General features: G+C 44.2%; 1 protein-coding gene across 1 annotated transcript in view; it reads left to right on the top strand.

Annotated features, from left to right (window-relative positions):
- The window catches only part of CFAP47 (cilia and flagella associated protein 47), a 1,083,264-nt gene that overhangs the window by 770,870 nt on the left and 291,846 nt on the right, over window positions 1–20,548 (top strand). The window contains 1 exon segment of the mRNA XM_030202357.1: window positions 9,235–9,346. Within this exon segment, the coding sequence (XP_030058217.1) occupies window positions 9,235–9,346 (112 nt within the window).

Consider the following 20,548-nt stretch of genomic DNA (forward strand, 5'->3'; position numbering starts at 1 on the left):
CGTTTTAATTTTTGCCAAAAATGGATATGCGGCAAAATGAAAATTGCCGCATGTCTATTTTGGATCTGTCACCTTACTGCCATCCATTGACCTAGCGGTAAAGTCTCACGCAGTAACCAGGTGGTAATGACCTACGTGTGTCAAATGCCACTTGGCCCGTGTCCAATACGCATGTCCAAAAATAAAAATTATTTTTCGGATGCACGCATCGAATGTGTGCCAAAAATGAAATTACCGCAAGAGCCACGCGGTAGCCGTGCGGTAACTTCATTTTGGTGCACGTTGGGCGCACTTCGACACTTATGCGGCATAGTAAAAGGGCCCCTTAATACATTTCAGACAAATTTCAAGAGTTAAACTCCCCGCAGTGATCCAACGTAACGAATATAACCCTCAAAAATTAGTCACAAATGTGTCATCTACAACATGTTGGACGTTTTTGTTTTTCTTTTTTTAAATGAAGAACTTCCACAATACTATGTTAAAAATTAAGAGGTTAATTTTCAAAAGGTTAGGCACAACTTTGGGAATGAGGTGACTAAAGTGGCTTCTTTGAAAATTGATCCAAATTAAGCAGTTATATTAAACAGCCAAGAACATAAGAATATTAGAGGTTGACTGAACTTTGGTTTCAGTTTCGGCACCAAAACCAGACCAAAGTTGAAATTTAGGTTTCAGCTGAAAATGCCACACTCACCCCCCACTGCTGCTGCTGCAGCAGCCAGTTTGTTGCTCCTGCCTATACCTGCTCCAATCCCAAGATGGGCCACCAAGATCTTTAACGGCTGATTGTTGCTGAACCTCATGGCAGCCAGTTTGGCTGAGGAGATGACTGTGAATTGCTGTTGCCCTGGTTAGGCCACTAGACCACCAGGGTGCCCGAGGTAGGCCTGGGGGCAGAATTGGCTGATGGGTGGGTCTGGGAGTTGTGTGCATTGGCAGTTGAGGGGAGGGGGGGGGGGGTGGAGGGTGGCTGTGTGAAATGGTGGTGTCAGTGAGAAAGAAACTGAGCTGGTTTTTTAAATCTGCCATGGTGCCATAGTCATTTGCCATCAACCCCTGACACAGCCCCTTTTGGGCGAAACACGGCCTGTGTCGGGCGTCTTATTAGGTTGAAACCCTACAATAAAGATTTATTCGTACCTGCTACTGATCTGCTTTGATTAGGCTAATCAAGAAATGTATTAAGTTATGTCCAATAAAAAAGGTATCATCTTATTTTCTTTTCCATGTTTTATTTTGTTTGATTTCTATTGATGGCTCTTAAGTAGAAAGCTCAAATCCAGATCCTCTAGAGTAGCATTTTCTGAAATGCTACCCGTTCCACGCGCAGGGCCCAAGAGACAGGCAGAGCTCCGGAGTCTCAATGCATGGATGAGACGATGGTGCAGGGAGGAGAGTTTTAGATTTGTTAGGAACTGGGCAACTTTCTGGGTAAGGGAGAGCCTATTCCGAAAGGAAGGGCTCCACCTTAACCAGGGTGGGACCAGGCTGCTGGCATCAGCATTTAAAAAGGAGATAGAGCAGCTTTTAAACTAGAAATAGGGGGAAGGCTGACAGTCGCTCAAAAGTACATGGTTCGGGATAAGGTATCTTTCAAAGATATCACCAAAACAGGGAAGATAGGGTATCCTGATAGTGAGGTTGCAAGAGACTGTAGTAGATCAGGTGTCCTTAAATAAAAATAAAAATCAGACAAAAGATTGCAAATTAATACTGTCAAGTACTAAGCATGATGTAAATAGGAACAAACATAGTTTGAAATGTCTATATGCGAATGCCAGGAGCCTAAGAAATAAGATGGGAGAGTTAGAATATATTGCACTAAATGAAAAATTAGATATAATAGGCATCTCTGAGACCTGGTGGAAGGAGGATAACCAGTGGGACACTGTTATACCAGGGTACAAATTATATCATAATGATAGGGTGGATCGAATTGGTGGAGGGGTAGCATTATATATTAATGAGTGCCTTGAATCAAATAGATTGAAAAGTCTGCAGGAAACAAAATACTTCTTGGAATCACTGTGGATTGAAATTCCATGTGTAAAGGGGAAAAGGATAGTGATAGGAGTGTACTACCGTCCGCCTGGCCAGGATGAACAGACGGATACAGAAATGTTAAAGGAAATTAGGGACTCAAACAAACTGGGCAACACAATAATTGTCACGATTGTGGTCGTGACCCCTCTCAGACTCACCTTATTTCCGGCGGTCAGCTTCTGAGCTGGCTTCTGTCTGTTCTTCCTGAGTTAGTTCTGTCTCTGTCTCTGTGTGCTGGCTGCTTCCAGCATGGCTCTGATTACTCCACTATACTGCACCTGTGTGTGTTAAGCCTCTCTGTGCTTCAGTATGCTTTCTGCCTGTGTCTTGGTTTGTGTTCATCTTGCCCTCTGGTGGCCAGAACCGGTGGCTGCCATAGACTTTCCAGACTTTCTTTCTGGTCCGGTCCGGTCCAGATATTCCAGCCCTCCAGACTTGGTTTGAAGTTTGGCAGCTAGCCTCACCCGTAGCTGCCTCATGATTCCTGCAGCTGAGTTTCAGCTGCTGATGGGTTTATTACTACCTGGAACCTTCTGAGTTTGCCTTTGCATTGTCTAAGGTCCCTGGTTTGTTGGTGCTTTGTTGCACTTCTGCCTAGTCTGGTTTCTTGTATAGTTCCTTGTCTGATTCTAGTTAGTCTGTGTGTAGTTTAGCTTAGGTTTATTTGATTATTTCCCTAGTCTTGTTTCTGGTCTGTATTCCTTGTCTAGTTTCTGTTTGTCTGTGTCTCTTGCTTAGTGGCTGCTCTGCAGCTTTCAGTCCTGTCTCTTGTCTTGTCTGTCAGTATTTGTACCCTGTTTTAGTGGCTACTCTGCAGCTTTTAGTCCTGTCTCTTGTCTGTCAGAATTTGTACCCTGCTTTAGTGGCTGCTCTGCAACTTTCAGTCTTGTCTCTTGTCTGTCAGTATTTGTACCCTGTCTCAGTGGCTGCGTGGCGGCTTTCAGTTCCTGTCCTTTAGCTTGTCCAATTCCTGCTTTGTGTAGTATTGTCTGTCTGTGAGTCCTAGCCCAGTTTCCTGCCTTGTTGCCCATGTATATTCCTTTCCCCTCTGATCCTCAGTCCCTGTTCAGCCTAGTTGGTATCCAGTGCCTGCCCTGTCCGGTAAGTCCTGCCGGCCGCCTGCACCCAGGGGCTCAACTCCTGGGGAACAGCGGTCAAGTGCAGGTGAAGTCTAGCTGGTTCTGTCAGAGTTCTGCCTTGTCTCTGGTGTGGGGTGGTTTTGCCTGCCACTGCTGCTCCACGGCAGTGGCCCAAGGGCTCACGAACCTAGTTTCTGCCTTGAAAAAGTGATAATAATAATGGGTGATTTCAATTACCCCAATATTGACTGGGTAAATGTAACATCAGGGCATGCTAGGGAGGTAAAATTCCTTGATGAAATCAAGGACAGCTTTATGGAGCAGCTGGTACAGCAGCCGATGAGAGAAGGAAAAATTCTAGACCTAGTCCTTAGTTGAGCGCATGATCTGGTGCGGGAGGTAATGGTGCTGGGGCCGCTTGATAACAGTGATCATAATATGATCGGATTTGATATTAGCTTTGAAGTAAGTATACATAGGAACTCAACCATGCTAAAGTCATCAACAAGAGGATGTTTAATATAATGTGGATTTTGAAAAGAGTGAAATCATATCTTCCATTAGACACTTTCCAGAACCTAGTACAATCCATGGTTCTTACATACGTAGATTACTGCAATAGTGTTTTTCTAGGTTGTAAGCCCCAAATATTGAAAAAGCTCCAGACTTCCCAAAACATGGCAGCCAGACTTATTTTTGGTAAGTCAAGATTCGACAGTGCAACACCTCTTCGAGAGAAACTTCACTGGCTCCCCATCAGAGAAAGAATGGTTAGGTGCCGAAAGCGACATTGAAGAGGTGGGCTTTGATCAAGGATTTGAAGATGGGTTGGGAGGGGGCTTGGCGTATGGGCTCAGGGAGTTTATTCCAAGCATAGGGTGAGGCGAGGCAGAAAGGGCGGAGTCTGGAGTTGGCGGTGGTGGAGAAGGGTACTGAGAGGAGGGATTTGTTCTGTGAGCGGAGGTTACAGGTAGGAGCATAAGGGGAGATGAGGGTAGAGAGGTAGTGAGGGGCTGCAGATTGAGTGCATTTGTAGGTTAGTAAGAGAAGCTTGAACTGTATGCGGTACCTGATCGGAAGCCAGTGAAGTGACTTGAGGAGAGGGGTGATAAGAGCATATCGGTCTAGGCGGAAGATAAGATGCACAGCAGAGTTCTGAACGGATTGAAGGGGGGATAGATGGTTAAGTGGGAGGCAAGTGAGGAGTAGGTTGCAGTAGTCAAGGCAAGAGGTAATGAGAGAGTGGATGAGAGTTCGGGTGGTGTGCTCAGAGAGGAAAGGGCGAATTTTGCTGCTGTTATAGAGAAAGAAGCGACAGGTCTTGGCTGTCTGCTGGATATGGGCAGAGAAGGAGAGGGAAGAGTCGAAGATGACTCCGAGGTTGCGGGCAGATGAGACGGGGAGGATGAGGGTGTTATCGACTGAAGTAGAGAGTGGAGGGAGAGGAGAAGTGGGTTTGGGTGGAAAGACAATGAGCTCTGTCTTGGCCTTGTTTAGTTTCAGGTGGCGGTTGGACATCCAGGCAGCAGTGTTGGATAAGCAGGCCGATACTTTGGCCTGGGTTTCCGCAGTGATGTCTGGTTTGGAGAGATAAAGCTGGGTGTCGTCAGCATAAAGATGATATTGGAAACCATGAGATGAGAACAGCGAGCCCAGGGAAGAGGTGTAGATTGATAAAAGAAGGGATCCCTGAGGAACTCCAACAGAGAGCGGGATGGGGGTGGAGGAAGATCCATGAGAATGTACTCTGAAGGTACGGTGGGAGAGATAAGAGGAGAACCAGAAGAGGACAGAGCCCTGGAACCCAAATGAGGATAGTGTAGCAAGAAGTAAATTATGATTGACAATGTCAAAAGCGGCGGATAGGTCGAGGAGGATGAGGATGGAGTAGTGAACTTTGGATTTGGCAAGAAACAGGTCATTACAGACTTTAGTGAGTGCTGTTTCTGTCGAGTGTAGAGGGCGAAAACCGGATTGAAGCGGATCGAGGATGGCATGAGAGGAGAGAAAATCAAGGCAGCGGCTGTGAACGGCGCGTTCAAGTATCTTGGAGAGGAAGAGTAGGAGGGAGATGGGGCGGTAGTTGGAAGGGCAGGTAGGGTCTAGTGATGGTTTTTTGAGGAGTGGTGTGCCTACAGCATGCTTGAAGGAGTCAGGGACAGTTGGAGAGAGAGAGGTTGAGGATATGACAGATGGGGGGGGGGGGTGACAGTAGGAGAGATGGTGTTTAGTAAGTTAGTGGGGATGGGATCAGAGGAACAGGTGGTGCATTTCGAGGAGGAAAGAAGGTGGGCGGTTTCCTCCTCGGTGATATCAGGAAAAGAGGAGAAGGAGGCCTGGGTTGGTTGGTTGAGGGAGTGGGTTAAAGGGTGAAGGGGAGGAGGAGGCTTGGTGGCGAGGATAGTGGAGGGCAGACTTAAACGGTCTGTGCTAGAGCCGGTGATGGGAGGCGGGAAATATTGCTGGGCAGACTTGTACGGTCTGTTCCCTGAATAAGGCAGGTACAAATCAAGGTAAGGTATACACATATGAGTTTGTCTTGTTGGGCAGACTGGATGGACCGTGCAGGTCTTTTTCTGCCGTCATCTACTATGTTACTATGTTATACTCCAGGTGGGGCCTGGAGTATTGCTTTACTCTATTTTCTCATGGCTGGGTATGTCTTTAGCGTTTCCTCAATACATACCAGTTATTTTAAGGGCATGGTAAAGAAGGAATAATATATTGAACCCTCTTCATCTCTTTTAATAAATGTTTCATTTCTTTGCATATAGAGTATCCGTCCTCACTATCTCTTCAGTATTAGTAACTTAACAGTATACAGAAGTCTTCTTTATCAACAGCTTAGTGACTCATTAGAGCTCTTTAGAACCTGGATCGGATGTGGAGACTGGGGGTGGAGGATGAGAGACTAGTACTTATCGGTAATGTTCTTTTCAGATTTAGGATAAATTCCTGCTGAGGGCAATGGAAAAGAGCAACAGCTTACAAGTTTCATTCTAATTATTATGGTCTCTTTTAATATTCGGTGTGCTTTTTCTGTGTTGATCTGCTGTTATAAAGAGGAACGCTTTCCTGCATCATTCTCTTGTATGGTACGTGTTGTATTGCGGGCAGGCGTTCGATAAATAAAACCTCTCCACTTTGTTGAACCAGACTGGCTAGATGGAACGCTCCACTTAATTCAAAAGGTCACTGTTTATTTTTGTCATTCTTTTGAGATTGATATAAAAGAGTTAGCTGTCTCCTATTTATTGATGCTGTCAAAATATTGTCTGTCCTCTAACTAGAAGCAAAAAAGAATTTTATTTTTTCATATAAGAAGTTATATGGAGGGGAAATGACCTTGATGGAAGAAAGCCTGATTTTAAGGAATAGATTTTGCATTGAGCTCATGCCTTTTTCAGTAATAGCAAAAGATCTGGTACAATAAGCATTTTCCTGTCCCTAGAGGGCTTGCGATCTGCGCTTTCTACCTGAGGCAAAAGAAGGTTAAGAGGCCCTTTTACAAAGCCACAGGAGAGCTAATGCGTGGGTGGCGCACACCAGTTCCGAGTTTGGCGCTCACCGAATCCCACGGTAGAAAATATTTTTCTATGTTCTACCGTGGGTGCGTTTCCAGCGGTAAATTATGGCTTATGGGGGCAGGGGCACAGGCAGGGGGGGGACCCACTGAACTGGTCTGCTCAGGGCCCCACAATTGCTAAGACCGGCCCTGATTAGGAAAGCTTTGAAAAGTTACTTATTTAGTAAACATATGGAAAATAACCCTATAAGTGTTTGATGCCATATTAGTTGCTGTCTTATCTGTATGTAACCCGCTTTGATTCCAAGCTGATTTAGGTGGGATATAAAAACAGGAATACAACAGACTACTGCTAGTTTATGCCAGTATTTTATAAAGACATTCTGCCTGCACCAGGGCTCTCTGAACCATCCCCGCTCTTCAGAAAACAGGAAGTTGCATCAGAAGAGGCGGGACAGTTCAGAGAAAGCCCCAGTGCAGGCCACAGGCAGCCTATGAATGCTGCTGGCACTTCCCGGGCAAAACTGGAGGTGATTTTAAGGCACTGGGGGAGGAGGGGGGAGGGAGGGAATTGCGAGAGCTTTGTGGGGCCGGGAAGGGAAAAGAGAGATGAGGCGGGAGGGACTGACAGGGGGTGCATACACAACACACACACCTTGAATGGATCAGTGAGGCTGCATGAATTATACAAAGTGGTATCCTCACTTATCACCCTCACTTATCACCCCTACCACTGCAATTTCCCCACCCCTAGCTGTCTGTCTGTCTGTCCAATTTAGATTGTAAGCTCTGTTGAGCAGGGACTGTCTTTTCATGTTAATTTGTACAGCGCTGCGTAAGTCTAGTAGCGCTATAGAAATGTTTAATAGTAGTAGTAGTAGTAGTATGAGCCAAGTATAGGACAGTCAAGCCATTGTGACATCACTGATGAGGTTGGCTCTTAGGCATTGGTGGACTGAGGCATTATGACATCACAATGTCAGCTCTGGTTAAATCACCGCAGCTCCTCAGTACCTTTCCGCTCTCATCTCTCCCTACACTCCTCCCCGTGAACTCCATTCGCTGGGTAAATGTGTCCTGTCGTCCCCCTTCTCCCCCACTGCTAACTCCCGGCTCCGTTCCTTCTATCTCGCTGCTCCCTATGCCTGGAATACACTCCCTGAGCCGGTACGTCAGGCTCAGTCTCTGGCTGTCTTCAAGTCTAGGCTTAAAGCTATTGCTTTCGACTCCTAACCATGACTCTCTTACTCAACACCCTCACTTATCACCCCTACCACTGCAATTTCCCCACCCCTAGCTGTCTGTTCGTCTGTCCAATTTAGATTGTAAGCTCTGTTGAGCAGGGACTGTCTTTTCATGTTAATTTGTACAGCGCTGCGTAAGTCTAGTAGCGCTATAGAAATGTTTAATAGTAGTAGTAGTAGTAGTATGAGCCAAGTATAGGACAGTCAAGCCATTGTGACATCACTGATGAGGTTGGCTCTTAGGCATTGGTGGACTGAGGCATTATGACATCACAATGTCAGCTCTGGTTAAATCACCGCAGCTCCTCAGTACCTTTCCGCTCTCATCTCTCCCTACACTCCTCCCCGTGAACTCCGTTTGCTGGGTAAATGTCTCCTGTCGTCCCCCTTCTCCCCCACTGCTAACTCCCGGCTCCGTTCCTTCTATCTCGCTGCTCCCTATGCCTGGAATAGACTCCCTGAGCCGGTACGTCAGGCTCAGTCTCTGGCTGTCTTCAAGTCTAGGCTTAAAGCCCACCTCTTTGCTACTGCTTTCGACTCCTAACCATGACTCTCTTACTCAACACCCTCACTTATCACCCCTACCACTGCAATTTCCCCACCCCTAGCTGTCTGTTCGTCTGTCCAATTTAGATTGTAAGCTCTGTTGAGCAGGGACTGTCTTTTTCATGTTGATTTGTACAGCGCTGCGTAAGTCTAGTAGTGCTATAGAAATGTTTAATAGTAGAAGTAGTAGTAGTAGTATCCACATCAGACGTGAATGCCTCTCTACTATCTGAAAGCTAAACCTGGGTGGGAGAACATGCATTACTGCTGGATGTGTCCGAATACTGTGCTCACAAGATGAGCAGGAGACTTAACTACTTAATGGCAATAAATCAAAAGCTATTGAAAGTACCACCTAATTACCAGCTCATGTGGTCTCTCTGGTCATTACTTAGTAAATATTGCTAGATATCATTTGGTTGTCTATAATTTTTGTCCAGTTGCTTTTATTACGCGAAACCTGTTCCGTTTTATAGACTGTAAGTACACGGCATGTGAATTTACAAGCTGCTGTTAAATCCAAGTGGAAAGTTCAGAGTTATAAAATGAGCATTAGGTTGAAAAGCAATTACGCCAAAGCTAATTCCAAACAGTGCAATTGCTGACAGATCTAAGCCAAAATGGGGGCACACACTGTGACAGGAATTGTGACAGATGGGTTTCCGAATGGCTGTTTAAGTACTTATTGTCGAATGTAAGTGTGAAGCTTCTTTTCCAAACTTACGTGAACAGTATTTTTCAAAAACAAAGGAATGGAGGAAAAGACTTACCCGGCTTTTTATATTTCACACAGATGGACCCGGCAGTGTATTCAGTTGTCTAATCCAACAGATGAGACCCTGGAATTGACAACTTTCAATGCCAATCCTGGAAATTTCTCAGTGGAAATAGACCCACAGAAGCCTGTAAGTTGATTGCGTGGCAAAACAGATACCACCACCCCCCTACGTACAGTAATAGAGAGCTTTGTTGTGATAATAACGACTTCTACCTCTGCAGTGCCTTTAATACTAACACAGTTGCTGATAATAACAAGTAAAGTAACATAGTAACATAGTAGATGACGGCAGAAAAAAAACCTGCACGGTCCATCCAGTCTGCCCAACAAGATAAACTCATATGTGCTACTTTTTGTGTATACCTTAGTGAACATTGCATTCATTCTTCATTGTCTGGACTAGAACATGATCAGTTCTGACAGTATTTTGGAAAGGGAATTGCCAACACAGAACCTTTTCTAAAGGAGTGCAGGAGTGCACATATATTTTCTTTTTCTAATTCTTAAAAAAAAAGTTTTTGAATTTAGCTTTTGTGTACAATTCATTTTTCCATGAATTGTGTGGATTGAATTGCACACAAAAGCTAAATTAAAGAACTTAAAAAAAAAAGAATTAGAAAAAGAAAATATATGAAAAAGGAGAAATATAGGAGGTTTTTGGGCTCATAAAGGAAGTTCACCCAGCAAACTGAAAAATTCAGAAATAATAGTCGAGCATCTGAAGCCTTTTCCTCGTAGAATAATTGATTAAGAACGATTTAATAAACTTGTTTCATTTGTAGTCGGAGGTATCTTATATGCAAGTTTATTGCCAGTTTGTTTGGACAAAAAAAATGGAGTGTAATTCTAAAAAGGTTAGCGGTCTCCTATTTAAATGAACTCTCTATACCTGACTGCTTAAAGTACTCTGTCACTTATGAACTTTAATGCAATACCACTCTGAATCCTGTGCAGAACGAATGGATCCTCAGGAGCTTAGTAAAGATCGGGAGGCGGGGCTGGTGGTTGGGAGGCGGGGATAGTGCTGGGCAGACTTATATGATCTGTGCCAGAGCCAGAGTTGGGAGGCAGGACTGGAGGTTGGGAGGCAGGGATAGTGCTGGGCAGACTTATACAGTCTGTGCCAGAGCCGGTGGTGGGAGGCGGGGCTGGTGGTTGGGAGGCGGGGATAGTGCTGGGCAGACTTATACGGTCTGTGCCCTGAAGAGCACAGGTACAAATCAAAGTAGGGTATACACAAAATTAGCACATATGAGTTATCTTGTTGGGCAGACTGGATGGACCGTGCAGGTCTTTTTCTGCCGTCATCTACTATGTTATCACTCTGTATTTCTCATTCCGATAATGGCAATCGCCACTATGGCATAATGTAAGCCACATTGAGCTTGCAAATAGGTGGGAAAATGTGGGATACAAATGCAACAAATAAATAAATAAATAAAATTTATTGATTCTGTCAAAATATTGTCTGTCCAATAACTACATTTAGGTGCTAAGGTTGTACTTCTCTGGATCTTATTCTATAAAGATACATTTCCCTTAGTTTGAGGAAAGGGCTTAAATTGTAACCAATCTACCAAAAAGTTTAATAATCTTGATCCCTTTCCTTTTTGGTTGATAAATAATCACAAAACTTGGTTTTTCATCAACTCTGACTTCCGTAGTAACTAGAGTTTTACAGGCGGAAGAAACCCAGCAAGGTTGAACCAATTGTTTGACCACTGTATAAAAAAAGAGCGAATAACACAGTGGATTCTACAAACTATAATACAGTATCAAATTTTCTAGTTTTGGCTAAAATTACTGGGAAAATATGGTGGAAATCTTGTAAAATCCTTCACTATTAGTTATTAAACAAAGAGGGTATCGTAAGTTTGGAGTACCTAGACTTTGCTACTTTCTGTTTTAGAGCAGACGAGGCAAGTTTTGCGTTTAAAAAAGAGCTGGCCATGCTTGTAATGCTTCATATGTCGTCATTGGCTTCTTATTAGGCCATGTGTTTATTTAAAGTGGGTTGTCTGATTTCGTTTTGTCTCTTCGTCTCTTGTCAGACTACATTGAGGTTGACAAATTCTGTTATCAATTTATGTTCTAGTGGCACTCAGATGCCTTTTGTGCCTTGGGTGAGAGAAGTCAAGCTGCTATGCTTGGTGCAACTGACAATTTGTTTTTTGGCATGACTTGTCCATACCTGTCCACACTTGCACAGATTATCTCACCAAATTTAGGAAAATGTAAAAAATGCATCTTGTATATGAAGCCTACAGCCAAGTGTGCAGTTGCAGTGGAATGAATTCCTAAATATAAATGAAAGTGTTGTTAAGACTGGTTGAAGGTTGGGTGATTGAGAGGGGAGGTGAGGGATAATTTATTGATTTATTTCTATTTATTTTTTGGATTTTGCTCACACCTTTTCTGTAGTAGCTCAAGGTGAGTTACATCCAGGTACTCTGGATAATTCTCTGTCCCAGGAGGGCTCACAATCTAAGTTTGTACCTGAGGCAATGGAGGGTTAAGTGACTTGCCCAAGTTCACAAGGAGCAGCAGTGGGATTCTGAACCGGCCACCTCTGGATGTCAAGACTGGTGCTCTAAGTATCTGAGGGGCTCTTCTACTAAGCCGCTTAGGTGGCTACGCACACCCAACATGCGCCAATTCGGAAATGCCACCTGGCTACCGCATGGCTTGGGCGGTAATTTAATTTTTTATGTGCGTCCACTACGCATACTGGAAAATATATTTTATTCTACAGCTTTCAGCACTAACCTGGTAGTAATCAACATTGGACGCACACTGACGATTACCGCCCGGTTAATGTGTGAGACCTTACTGCTGAGTCAGTGGGTGGTGGTAAGGTCTCAGGCTCAAAATGGACACGTGCCAATTTTCATTTTGCGCATGTTCATTTTCGGCCAAAAAAAGGGCCTTTTTTGCAGGTGCGCTGAAAAATGTACCTGCGTGCATCCAATACATGCGTCTACAACAGCACAGGCCATTTTTCAGTGCACCTTAGTAAAAGGACCCCTAAGTAGGATGTCTGTTTGAGTCTTGTTTTTAATATGTATTGTTTGGCTGTAAGCCATATACATCTGCGGATATACATACAGTATATATAAATATAAAATAAATGGAATGGATCCAGTTGGCAATCCTACTTGTTCAATTTGCATTTCATGAAAAACAGGACAACAGACTTCACCAGAGACGAACTGTGTAAGCAGTGGCATCGCGAGGGCAGCTGACACCCGGGGCGGTTCGCCGCTGCACACCCCACCCCCCGGGTGCAGCGCGACGCACCCTCCCCCCTCCGTAGCGCAACCCCCCCCCCCCCCCGCGAGAACATACCTGGAAGGCTTTGAGGGGCGGGCAGGAGAGCCAATCCGCCGAGTGCACGCCGCTGGGGGGTGTCGGTGCCTTGCTGGTTCCTTGCTCTCTGTGCCCCGGAACAGGAAGTAACCTGTTCCAGGGCAGAGAGAGCAAGAAACCAGCGAGGCGCCGACACCCCCTAGCGGCGTGCACCTGGGGCGGACCGCCCCCCCTTCCTACGCCACTGTGTGTAAGTACATAGAAAGACTCTACTGCAAGCGGACCTGCAGGCTCATTTTCGAAAGAGACGGACATCCAAAAAGTGACATAAATCGGCACTTGGATGTCCATCTCACAGAGACGTCCAAATCGGTATAATCGAAACCTGATTTTGGACGTCTTTGTCAGCAGTCCGTCGCAAGGACGTCCAAATTTCAAGGGAGCGTATCGGAGGTGTGTTCAAGGCAGGACATGGGCGTTCCTAAGACTTGGACATCTTTGAGCCATAATGGAACAAAGCAAAGTCGTCCAGCACTAAAACTTGGACGTTTTCACCCAGACCTGTTTTTATTACGAATAAGGCACAAAAAGGTTCCTGAAATGACCAGATGACCACTGGAGGGAATCGGGGATGACCTCCCGTTACTCCCCCAGTGGTCACTAACCCCCTCCCACCCCCAAAAAACATGATTAAAAATATTACTTGCCAGCCTGTATGCTAGCCTCAGATGTCATACTCAGGTCCATGACAGCGCATGCAGGTCCCTGAAGTAGTTTAGTAGTAGGTGCAGTGCACTTCAGGGAGGCGGACCCAGGCCCATCCCCTTCCCTACCTGTATGTTTGTGGAGGAAACAGCGAGCCCTCCAAAACCCACCAGAAACCCTCTGTACCCACATGTAGGTGCTCCCCTTCACCCATAAGGGCTATGGTAGTGGTGTACAGTTGGGGGTAATGAGTTTTGGGGGCTCAACACTCAAGGTAAGGGAGCTGTGTACCTGGGAGCATTTTATGAAGTCCACTGCAGTGCCCCCTAGGGTGCTTGATTGCTGTCCTGGGGTGTCAGGGGGACCAGTGTACTACAAATACTGGCTCCTCCCACGTCCAAATGGCTTGAATTTGGACATTTTAGACTTGGATGTTTTTGGTTTCGAAATTGGCCGAAAATCAAAGACGTCCAAATCCAAGGACATCCATGGTATTTTTGAACACAAAGACGGACGTCCATCTTTTTTCGAAAATGACCATCTCCCCTCCCCGCCTCTGAATTTGGACGTTTTACAAAGATGTCCAAATTCCAACTTAGACGTTTCTTTCGAAAATGCCCCTCCTAGTCAGCAGGGACAACTTTAATCCGTCATTTCTGAACAGCAATTACTGCAAATCTAAGTATATTTGTGTAGCAGTCATTAACAACGTGTAGCACTTTTATTTCGTAGTTTTTGCAGCTTCTCACTGACTTGCTGCTTGAAACCCGATATTCTGTTGTTTCAGCCAAGAAAAGCTTCTGAGGGAGAACTGCATGGCTGTAGCCCTGCTTTCTAAGGGATAGTTTTACTAAGCTGCTTGCTTACCGCAGCAAAAAATGTTTTACAGCAGGACATGCTGAAGGTGTCTCATTTATTTTTTTAATTTATTTATTTGCAGTATTTGTATCCCCCATTTTCCCACACACTAGTAGGCTCAATGTGGCTTACAAGACACCGTATTGGGTCAATGTTAAACAAATACAATCAGAAATAGGGAACGGAAGGTAGAGGTAGATGGGAACAATAAATGACAAAGGAAATAAGAAATAACATCAGGGCTTTTTTTTGCGGGGGTACTTGGGGGTACTGAGTACCGGCACCTTTTCCTTTGTCTGCTAAAATTGACCCATTGTCCCCAAGTTTTAATGAACGCTCAGGCTACACACCAATTCTGCCTTGTCATAGATTCTGTGACTGGTTGCAGGGGGCCTGGCTGTTGTAGAGTGGGTCCCTCAGTGATCACCCCACCCTTGAAGGGTGGCCTAGCATTTGAGTACCTGCACCTTTTTTGTAGAAAAGATGCACTGAATAACATTGTCTTGTAAATCAGTGCAGAGTTGAGGCAGCTAGGCAGATTCAGAAGGGTAGGCCTTACAAAACAAATAGGCCTTTAAAGTTCGCCGGAATTCTAGATGGTCATGTATCATTTTCATATGATCATTTTTGCTTATGCACGTGCTACCCATGTGCTAATAGGTATGTATTTTTTAGCTCTAGGGATGATCTGAGGGCAGAGAGTGCGCTAATCAATTAGCATTTGTTTGGCCCACATGCCCATCCCGCCTTCAAACTAGGTGACAGTAGGAGTTCACGTGCTAATGGGAAAATTAGCAAATGAACATTAACACTGAAAATAGAAAAATCGGCCATTTTACCCCTGCATAAAAATGGCCTAAGGAAGCGGGAATGACCTGTGTAAGGACATGCGAAGGCCGCTTTTTACCACAGTTTGGCAAAAGGGCCCCTAAATTGGGACGTGTGCTGGGAAATAATAGGATTTGCATATGTTGACATAGATATATGATAGCTCTTTTAAACTTTTTGCTGTGCCGTTTCAGGTGAAACATTCCTTGCTGCCTAGTTATTCTGTTTCAAAGTATGTTTATTGTCACACAGAATACAACCAAGCAGGGCTGCCGAGAGATGAACCAGGCCCGCCCCTCTCCAACGGCTGCCGCCCCCTGATCGCTGCCACACCGCCCATCGCTGCCGCAACAGGATTGAAGTAGCTTGGCTGGCAGGGATCCCGAGGTCCCGCCAGCAGAAGACGTCTTCCTCCAGCGCTGACCCCCCTGCCCCTGCAGCTGCTTTTCCTCTCAGGGCATGCTCAGTTTCAAAACTGAGCATGTGCGCCTGAGAGGAAAACCAGCCGCTCAGCAGTGGGCAGAAGAGCAGCGCTGGAGGAAGCTCCAGGTCCTCCCCAGCCTCCAAAGGGGCCTGGCACTGGTGTTTTCTCTCTCCTGCTCCTGTTGGGACGCGATCACTCGTGTCCTGTTAGCAGCAGGAGAGAGAGACCCCGGCCCCAGAAAATTTTGCCCCTCCCTTTTGGCAGCCCTGTAACCAAGGAAAGCAAATCCAACATGTAAAGGACAATCAGAACTGTTACAGAAAAGCACGTGAATTGGGACAAACTTTTCCAAAGTGTCTAGTTATTCTAACACAAGGATTTGCTGATGCCTTTTTATTTGGACTAGGTTTGCCTATTTCTCAACTGCTTTTCAGATGCATAAATATTCTTCCTTCCTGAGCTCTGAACAGAATGAGTTCATTCCCTGCAGACTCTCAAAAGCTAGTCAAGAGGTGCATTCATTTAATTCAATGAAAAGGTATCACCTTATGTTATTGTGTTACCTCCCTGTTTACAAAGCCACGATAGCGGCTGCCGGTACGTTAATGCCGACACAGCCCATCCACTTTGAATGGGCTGTGTCGGCATTTCTGTGCGGCAGCCACTAGCATGGCTTTGTAAACAGGAGGGTTAATCATTTTTTCTGTGCATCGATGTAGACTAACACTGCAACCATACTTTTTTTGTAAACGCTGAGAAACTCTGCATTTTATTTGAAATTCTTTGGCACTTCACTTACAGGTTGCCATCTAGCTAAGAAAATATACTCAGACTTTTTGTTCCTTTAGAGACGAATGTTGACATTTCATCAAAAGCTAGGTATGAATACTGCAAGGCATTGACTGCCAGTACTCAGTTTGGAGAGCATTATCGAAGACAGTAGGAAATGTGACTCATAATTTTGTTATCTTGCCAAGTGCAGTTCTGGACTAAATTCATACAGTTCACCTTTTTCCAGACCATTAACATAACAGTGGATTAGAATTCATTATCCTGAGTTCTGAGTCTTGCAAATAGAAAGCAAACTGTTTAGAAATGTCTTCAGTGTCTAGAAATGTTTAGAAATGTCTCCAACACTGTCGGTATCTCTGCTTCACTACCAGAATCTTAAATGCCACTAGGAGTTTAGGTGTCGTGTAATCAAAAGGCCTTGTCTTAGATAACAGCCCAGTCCGTATGCAAAGGTTAGGTGAAGGCCATATATGGGAATCAAATTTCGGAAGATTTTCGGTGTAGCCGTGAGTGTCGGGAAACTGCTGGAGTTGATAATGCAAATAAGCCCATGCTAATTAAAAGGGATAATGAGATTCTAGTAGGAATTGACTCGTAACCTCTTGTAACCACTTGCCTCCACCTACCCTCCTCTCCTCCGTCCTGTACACATTAATTGATTTGATTTGCTTACTTTATTTTTTGTCTATTAGATTGTAAGCTCTTTGAGCAGGGACTGTCTTTCTTCTGTGTTTGTGCAGCACTGCGTACGCCTTGTAGCGCTATAGAAATGCTAAATAGTAGTAGTAGTAGGAATGTGCGTTCACTATCCTTTTCCTCAGAGTAAACTCCATTTACCACTATTCTCTGACTCCTTCCATTTAAGCTGGCAATAGAACCCATGCGGGATGGAGCTATTCTGGACCTGGTGCTTACAAGTGGGGAGAGTGTTTCTCATATTATTGTGGGTGATCATCGAATGGTGTGGTTCAATGTTCAGACACAGAAGGAGGGGGCTTATTCAAGATTTAAGGTTCTAGACTTCAAAAGAACTAGCTTTGTGAAGATGGGGGAAGGAAGAGTTAGTTGAATGGGAACAACTAGAGGAGGTAGAACAGCAGTGGGCAAAACTGAAAGGAGCTGTTTTAAAGGTGACAAACCTATGTGGCAAACGTAGAAAATACTCAAGCGGACTTTCTCGGCAGAAATGTTCTAGATCCCGGAGAACGGAGTGTGAGTGGTGCTGCCTTCGGCCTGATAGTGAACTCGTAGGGTCTCCCAGTGATGGACCTGATGACGACCTCTTCCAGTGCCAAGGTGCCCAGATGTTTCAGCAGGAGGCGGGACTACAAAGCGGAGGGCATAGATGCACTGGCACATAGCATAGCGTTTATTTTTGTATTCTGTGTATACCAGACAATTAGTTCAACGGATCACAATTGCAAGGTTAACCAGATATAACCCAGTGAATATACATAATCAGTTTGAACAATAGGTTACAAACGAACAGTGAACCCTTAGCCTACAACATATTTCTGAAATAAAATTGTTTTTAAGGACTTTCTAAATTGTTTATAGTCCGAAGTAAGTCTTATTTCAGGCGGAAGGATCTTCCAGAGCTTTGCAGCTTGAAAAGAGAAAGAGGACTCACCAGATGAGAGGATCTTATCCCTCTAGGGGAAATTCAAACAGAACATACATATAGAATGGGCATCACCATGTAAAATCATAAAAAGAAAACAAAATTTAAATAGTATCCTAATCTCCACTGGAAGCCTGTGGAGGTTGAAGTAAAAATTAGAAACACGATCGATAATGAATATATAAGTTGCATTGCTGCATTTTGAGTCATTTGAATCTTTTTAAGAGCTTTTCTTGAACAATTTAAGTAAATAACATTACAATAATCAATTTGCGACAACAAAAGTGACTGAATCAACAACCAAAAATGAAACATATCAAAAAACTTTTGAATGTGTCATCATTTCCTCATTAAAAAGAAGGACTTCTTAAAAACAGAATTGATTTGGAAGGGAAAATTAAGTCTTACCTGCTAATTTGCTTTCCTTTAGTCTCTCCAGACCACCACAGGGCCCACCCTAATTCATTGTCAGAATTTTTTTGACTAATGTCTGTTTAGTTGGCTAGCTCAGTGTTTATTCGTAGGTTGCATTTGTTGCGACTGTGAGGTATTGGTTTTGGTTTTGTGTGAAGTTATTGTAAAAACACACAGAAAAGGCAGCAATACAGAGGCTACTTTCCTGCGGCCAAGGGTCCAGTTCTGAGAGGGGACATGGTAGTGCTGATGGTTCGGTTCTGCTTTGCTATTCAATTACTGACTCTCAGGGGATTGCACAGCATAGTTATAGGTATTCAAAGAAGTCTGTGGTTCTCTGTCTCCTTCTGCTGGTTGGAGTGCATAGCCCATCTGTTCCGGTCTGGAGGGACTAAAGGAAAGCAAATTAGCAGGTAAGACCTAATTTCCCCATAGTGTAATTTACATGAGTTTCTTGGCAGTCTATGTGGGAGCATTTGAACTAGCTCTCTGGTATAATTGATTGCAGCTAAAATATAGTGCATATTTACTCTGTAACACTGGTATTCTATAATGAAAAGAAGGGCTTCAAACAGGCACACAGTTATAAAATTACTCTTCACATGGTTCAGAATGATGGCTTGAGAGACCAGACAGCTGACCTGTTACATGTTGTATTATAAGCATCTGGAATGATACCCTCTGCATGCCGTGGCAGGGAATGGCATAGAGATTAGGACACCTGTGCAGTCACTGATCCTCTTATTCTATAAATGATGCCCAAATTTGGGTGCCAAAACTTTGATGCCATCGATGATGCGCATTCAAATAAATTGTTTAACAAGCCATTAACTTGCGTTTAATTGATGTTAGCAATCAATTTTTGTAGTTAATGGGGGACTAATTGGGATTTGCAAACACATCTGTCAGCACGCTATTCTGTAAGACCGGGCGCCTAGGTCCTCTAGTGTGCAACTCAAAAGGGAGCATGGCCAGGGAAGGGCCAGGGAGCGTTGTAAAAGTCTGCACACAGTTTTATAGAATAGTGCCATGAGTCAAATGTCATGAGTTGGATGCCAGCATTGACACCAGGTTTCAGCTGGCGTAAATATTTATTTATTAATTATATGTGTATCCCGCACTTTCCCACTTAAAGCAGGCTCAATGCAACTTACATAGTAATAGGTAACACAGAATTTTGTTATGTAAAGTAGGAAATTAAGTATAACATTAGAGAAGGAAGGATGGGTAGTAAATGGATGGGTAGGTAGGTAGAGACAGGTGATAGAGAGAGGAGGGTAAGGTGGGAGATAGATTCTGGGTCAATGTCGTTTTCTCTTCAGTATATGTAAGGTAGATGGGTTCATGAGATTAATCTGGGTCTTTTGGGTAGGCTTGTTTGAATAGATGGGTTTTTAGTGCTTTTCTGAATGGTAAGTGGTCATGGATTGCTCGGATAAGTCTAGGGAGAGCGTTCCATAGACGGCTGCCCAGGAAGGAGAAATTGGATCCATAATAAGTTTTGTACTTGAGACCTTTACAGCTGGGGTAGTGCAGGTTGAGGTACTTTTGTGAGGATACAGACATGTTTCTTGCTGGAAGGTCGACCAGATTTATCATATGCCAAAGATGAGTCTTGCTGCTGTATTTTGGACGGTCTGAAGTTTTTTAGGATATAGGCTTTGCAGCCTAAGAAAATACTGTTGCAGTAATCAGCATGGGTAAGTACCGTGGATTGCACTAAATTCTGGAATGTTTTCTGGGGTAGATATGGTTTTACGCGTTTCAATATCCACATCATTGTGAACATTTTCTTTGTGGTGGATGTGGTGTGATTGTCGAGGGAGAGGTGGCTGTCTAGTGTCACTCCAAGGATTTTCAGGTTTTCAGAAATGGGGATTGTAGTGCCGGAGATGGTGAGATTAGATGGGGGAATTATAGAGTGCTGAGATGAAAGGATTAGGCACTGTGTTTTTTCTTTGTTCAATTTCATCCTAAAGGCGTTGGCCCAGGAGGTTAAGATGTTCATGCCCATGGATATTCTATCAGAGATTTCTGTTAGGTTTGATTTAAAGGGAATGAATATGGTAACGTCATCAGCATAAATGAAAGGGTTTAGACCATGTCTGAATAGGGCTTTGGCTAGTGGGATCATCATTAGATTGAAGAGTATCGGTGATAAAGGGGATCCTTGAGGTACTCCACAGATAGGTAACCAGCGCCCAACTTTGATTGCGGGAATCGGCTCAAAGTGCTGTTCTATAACGTGCGCTCAACCCAGAGCACCGTTTATAGAATACGCTTAGCACTAATTTAAGCAAAGAGCAACAGCGGACTAAATGAAAATGGCTGGAGATCTTTATTGACAATTCTTCAATCTGACCATGTTTCAGAGACAGCGC

Source organism: Microcaecilia unicolor, chromosome 4 (assembly GCF_901765095.1).
Source record: "Microcaecilia unicolor chromosome 4, aMicUni1.1, whole genome shotgun sequence".
Classification (NCBI taxonomy): Eukaryota; Metazoa; Chordata; class Amphibia; order Gymnophiona; family Siphonopidae; genus Microcaecilia; species Microcaecilia unicolor.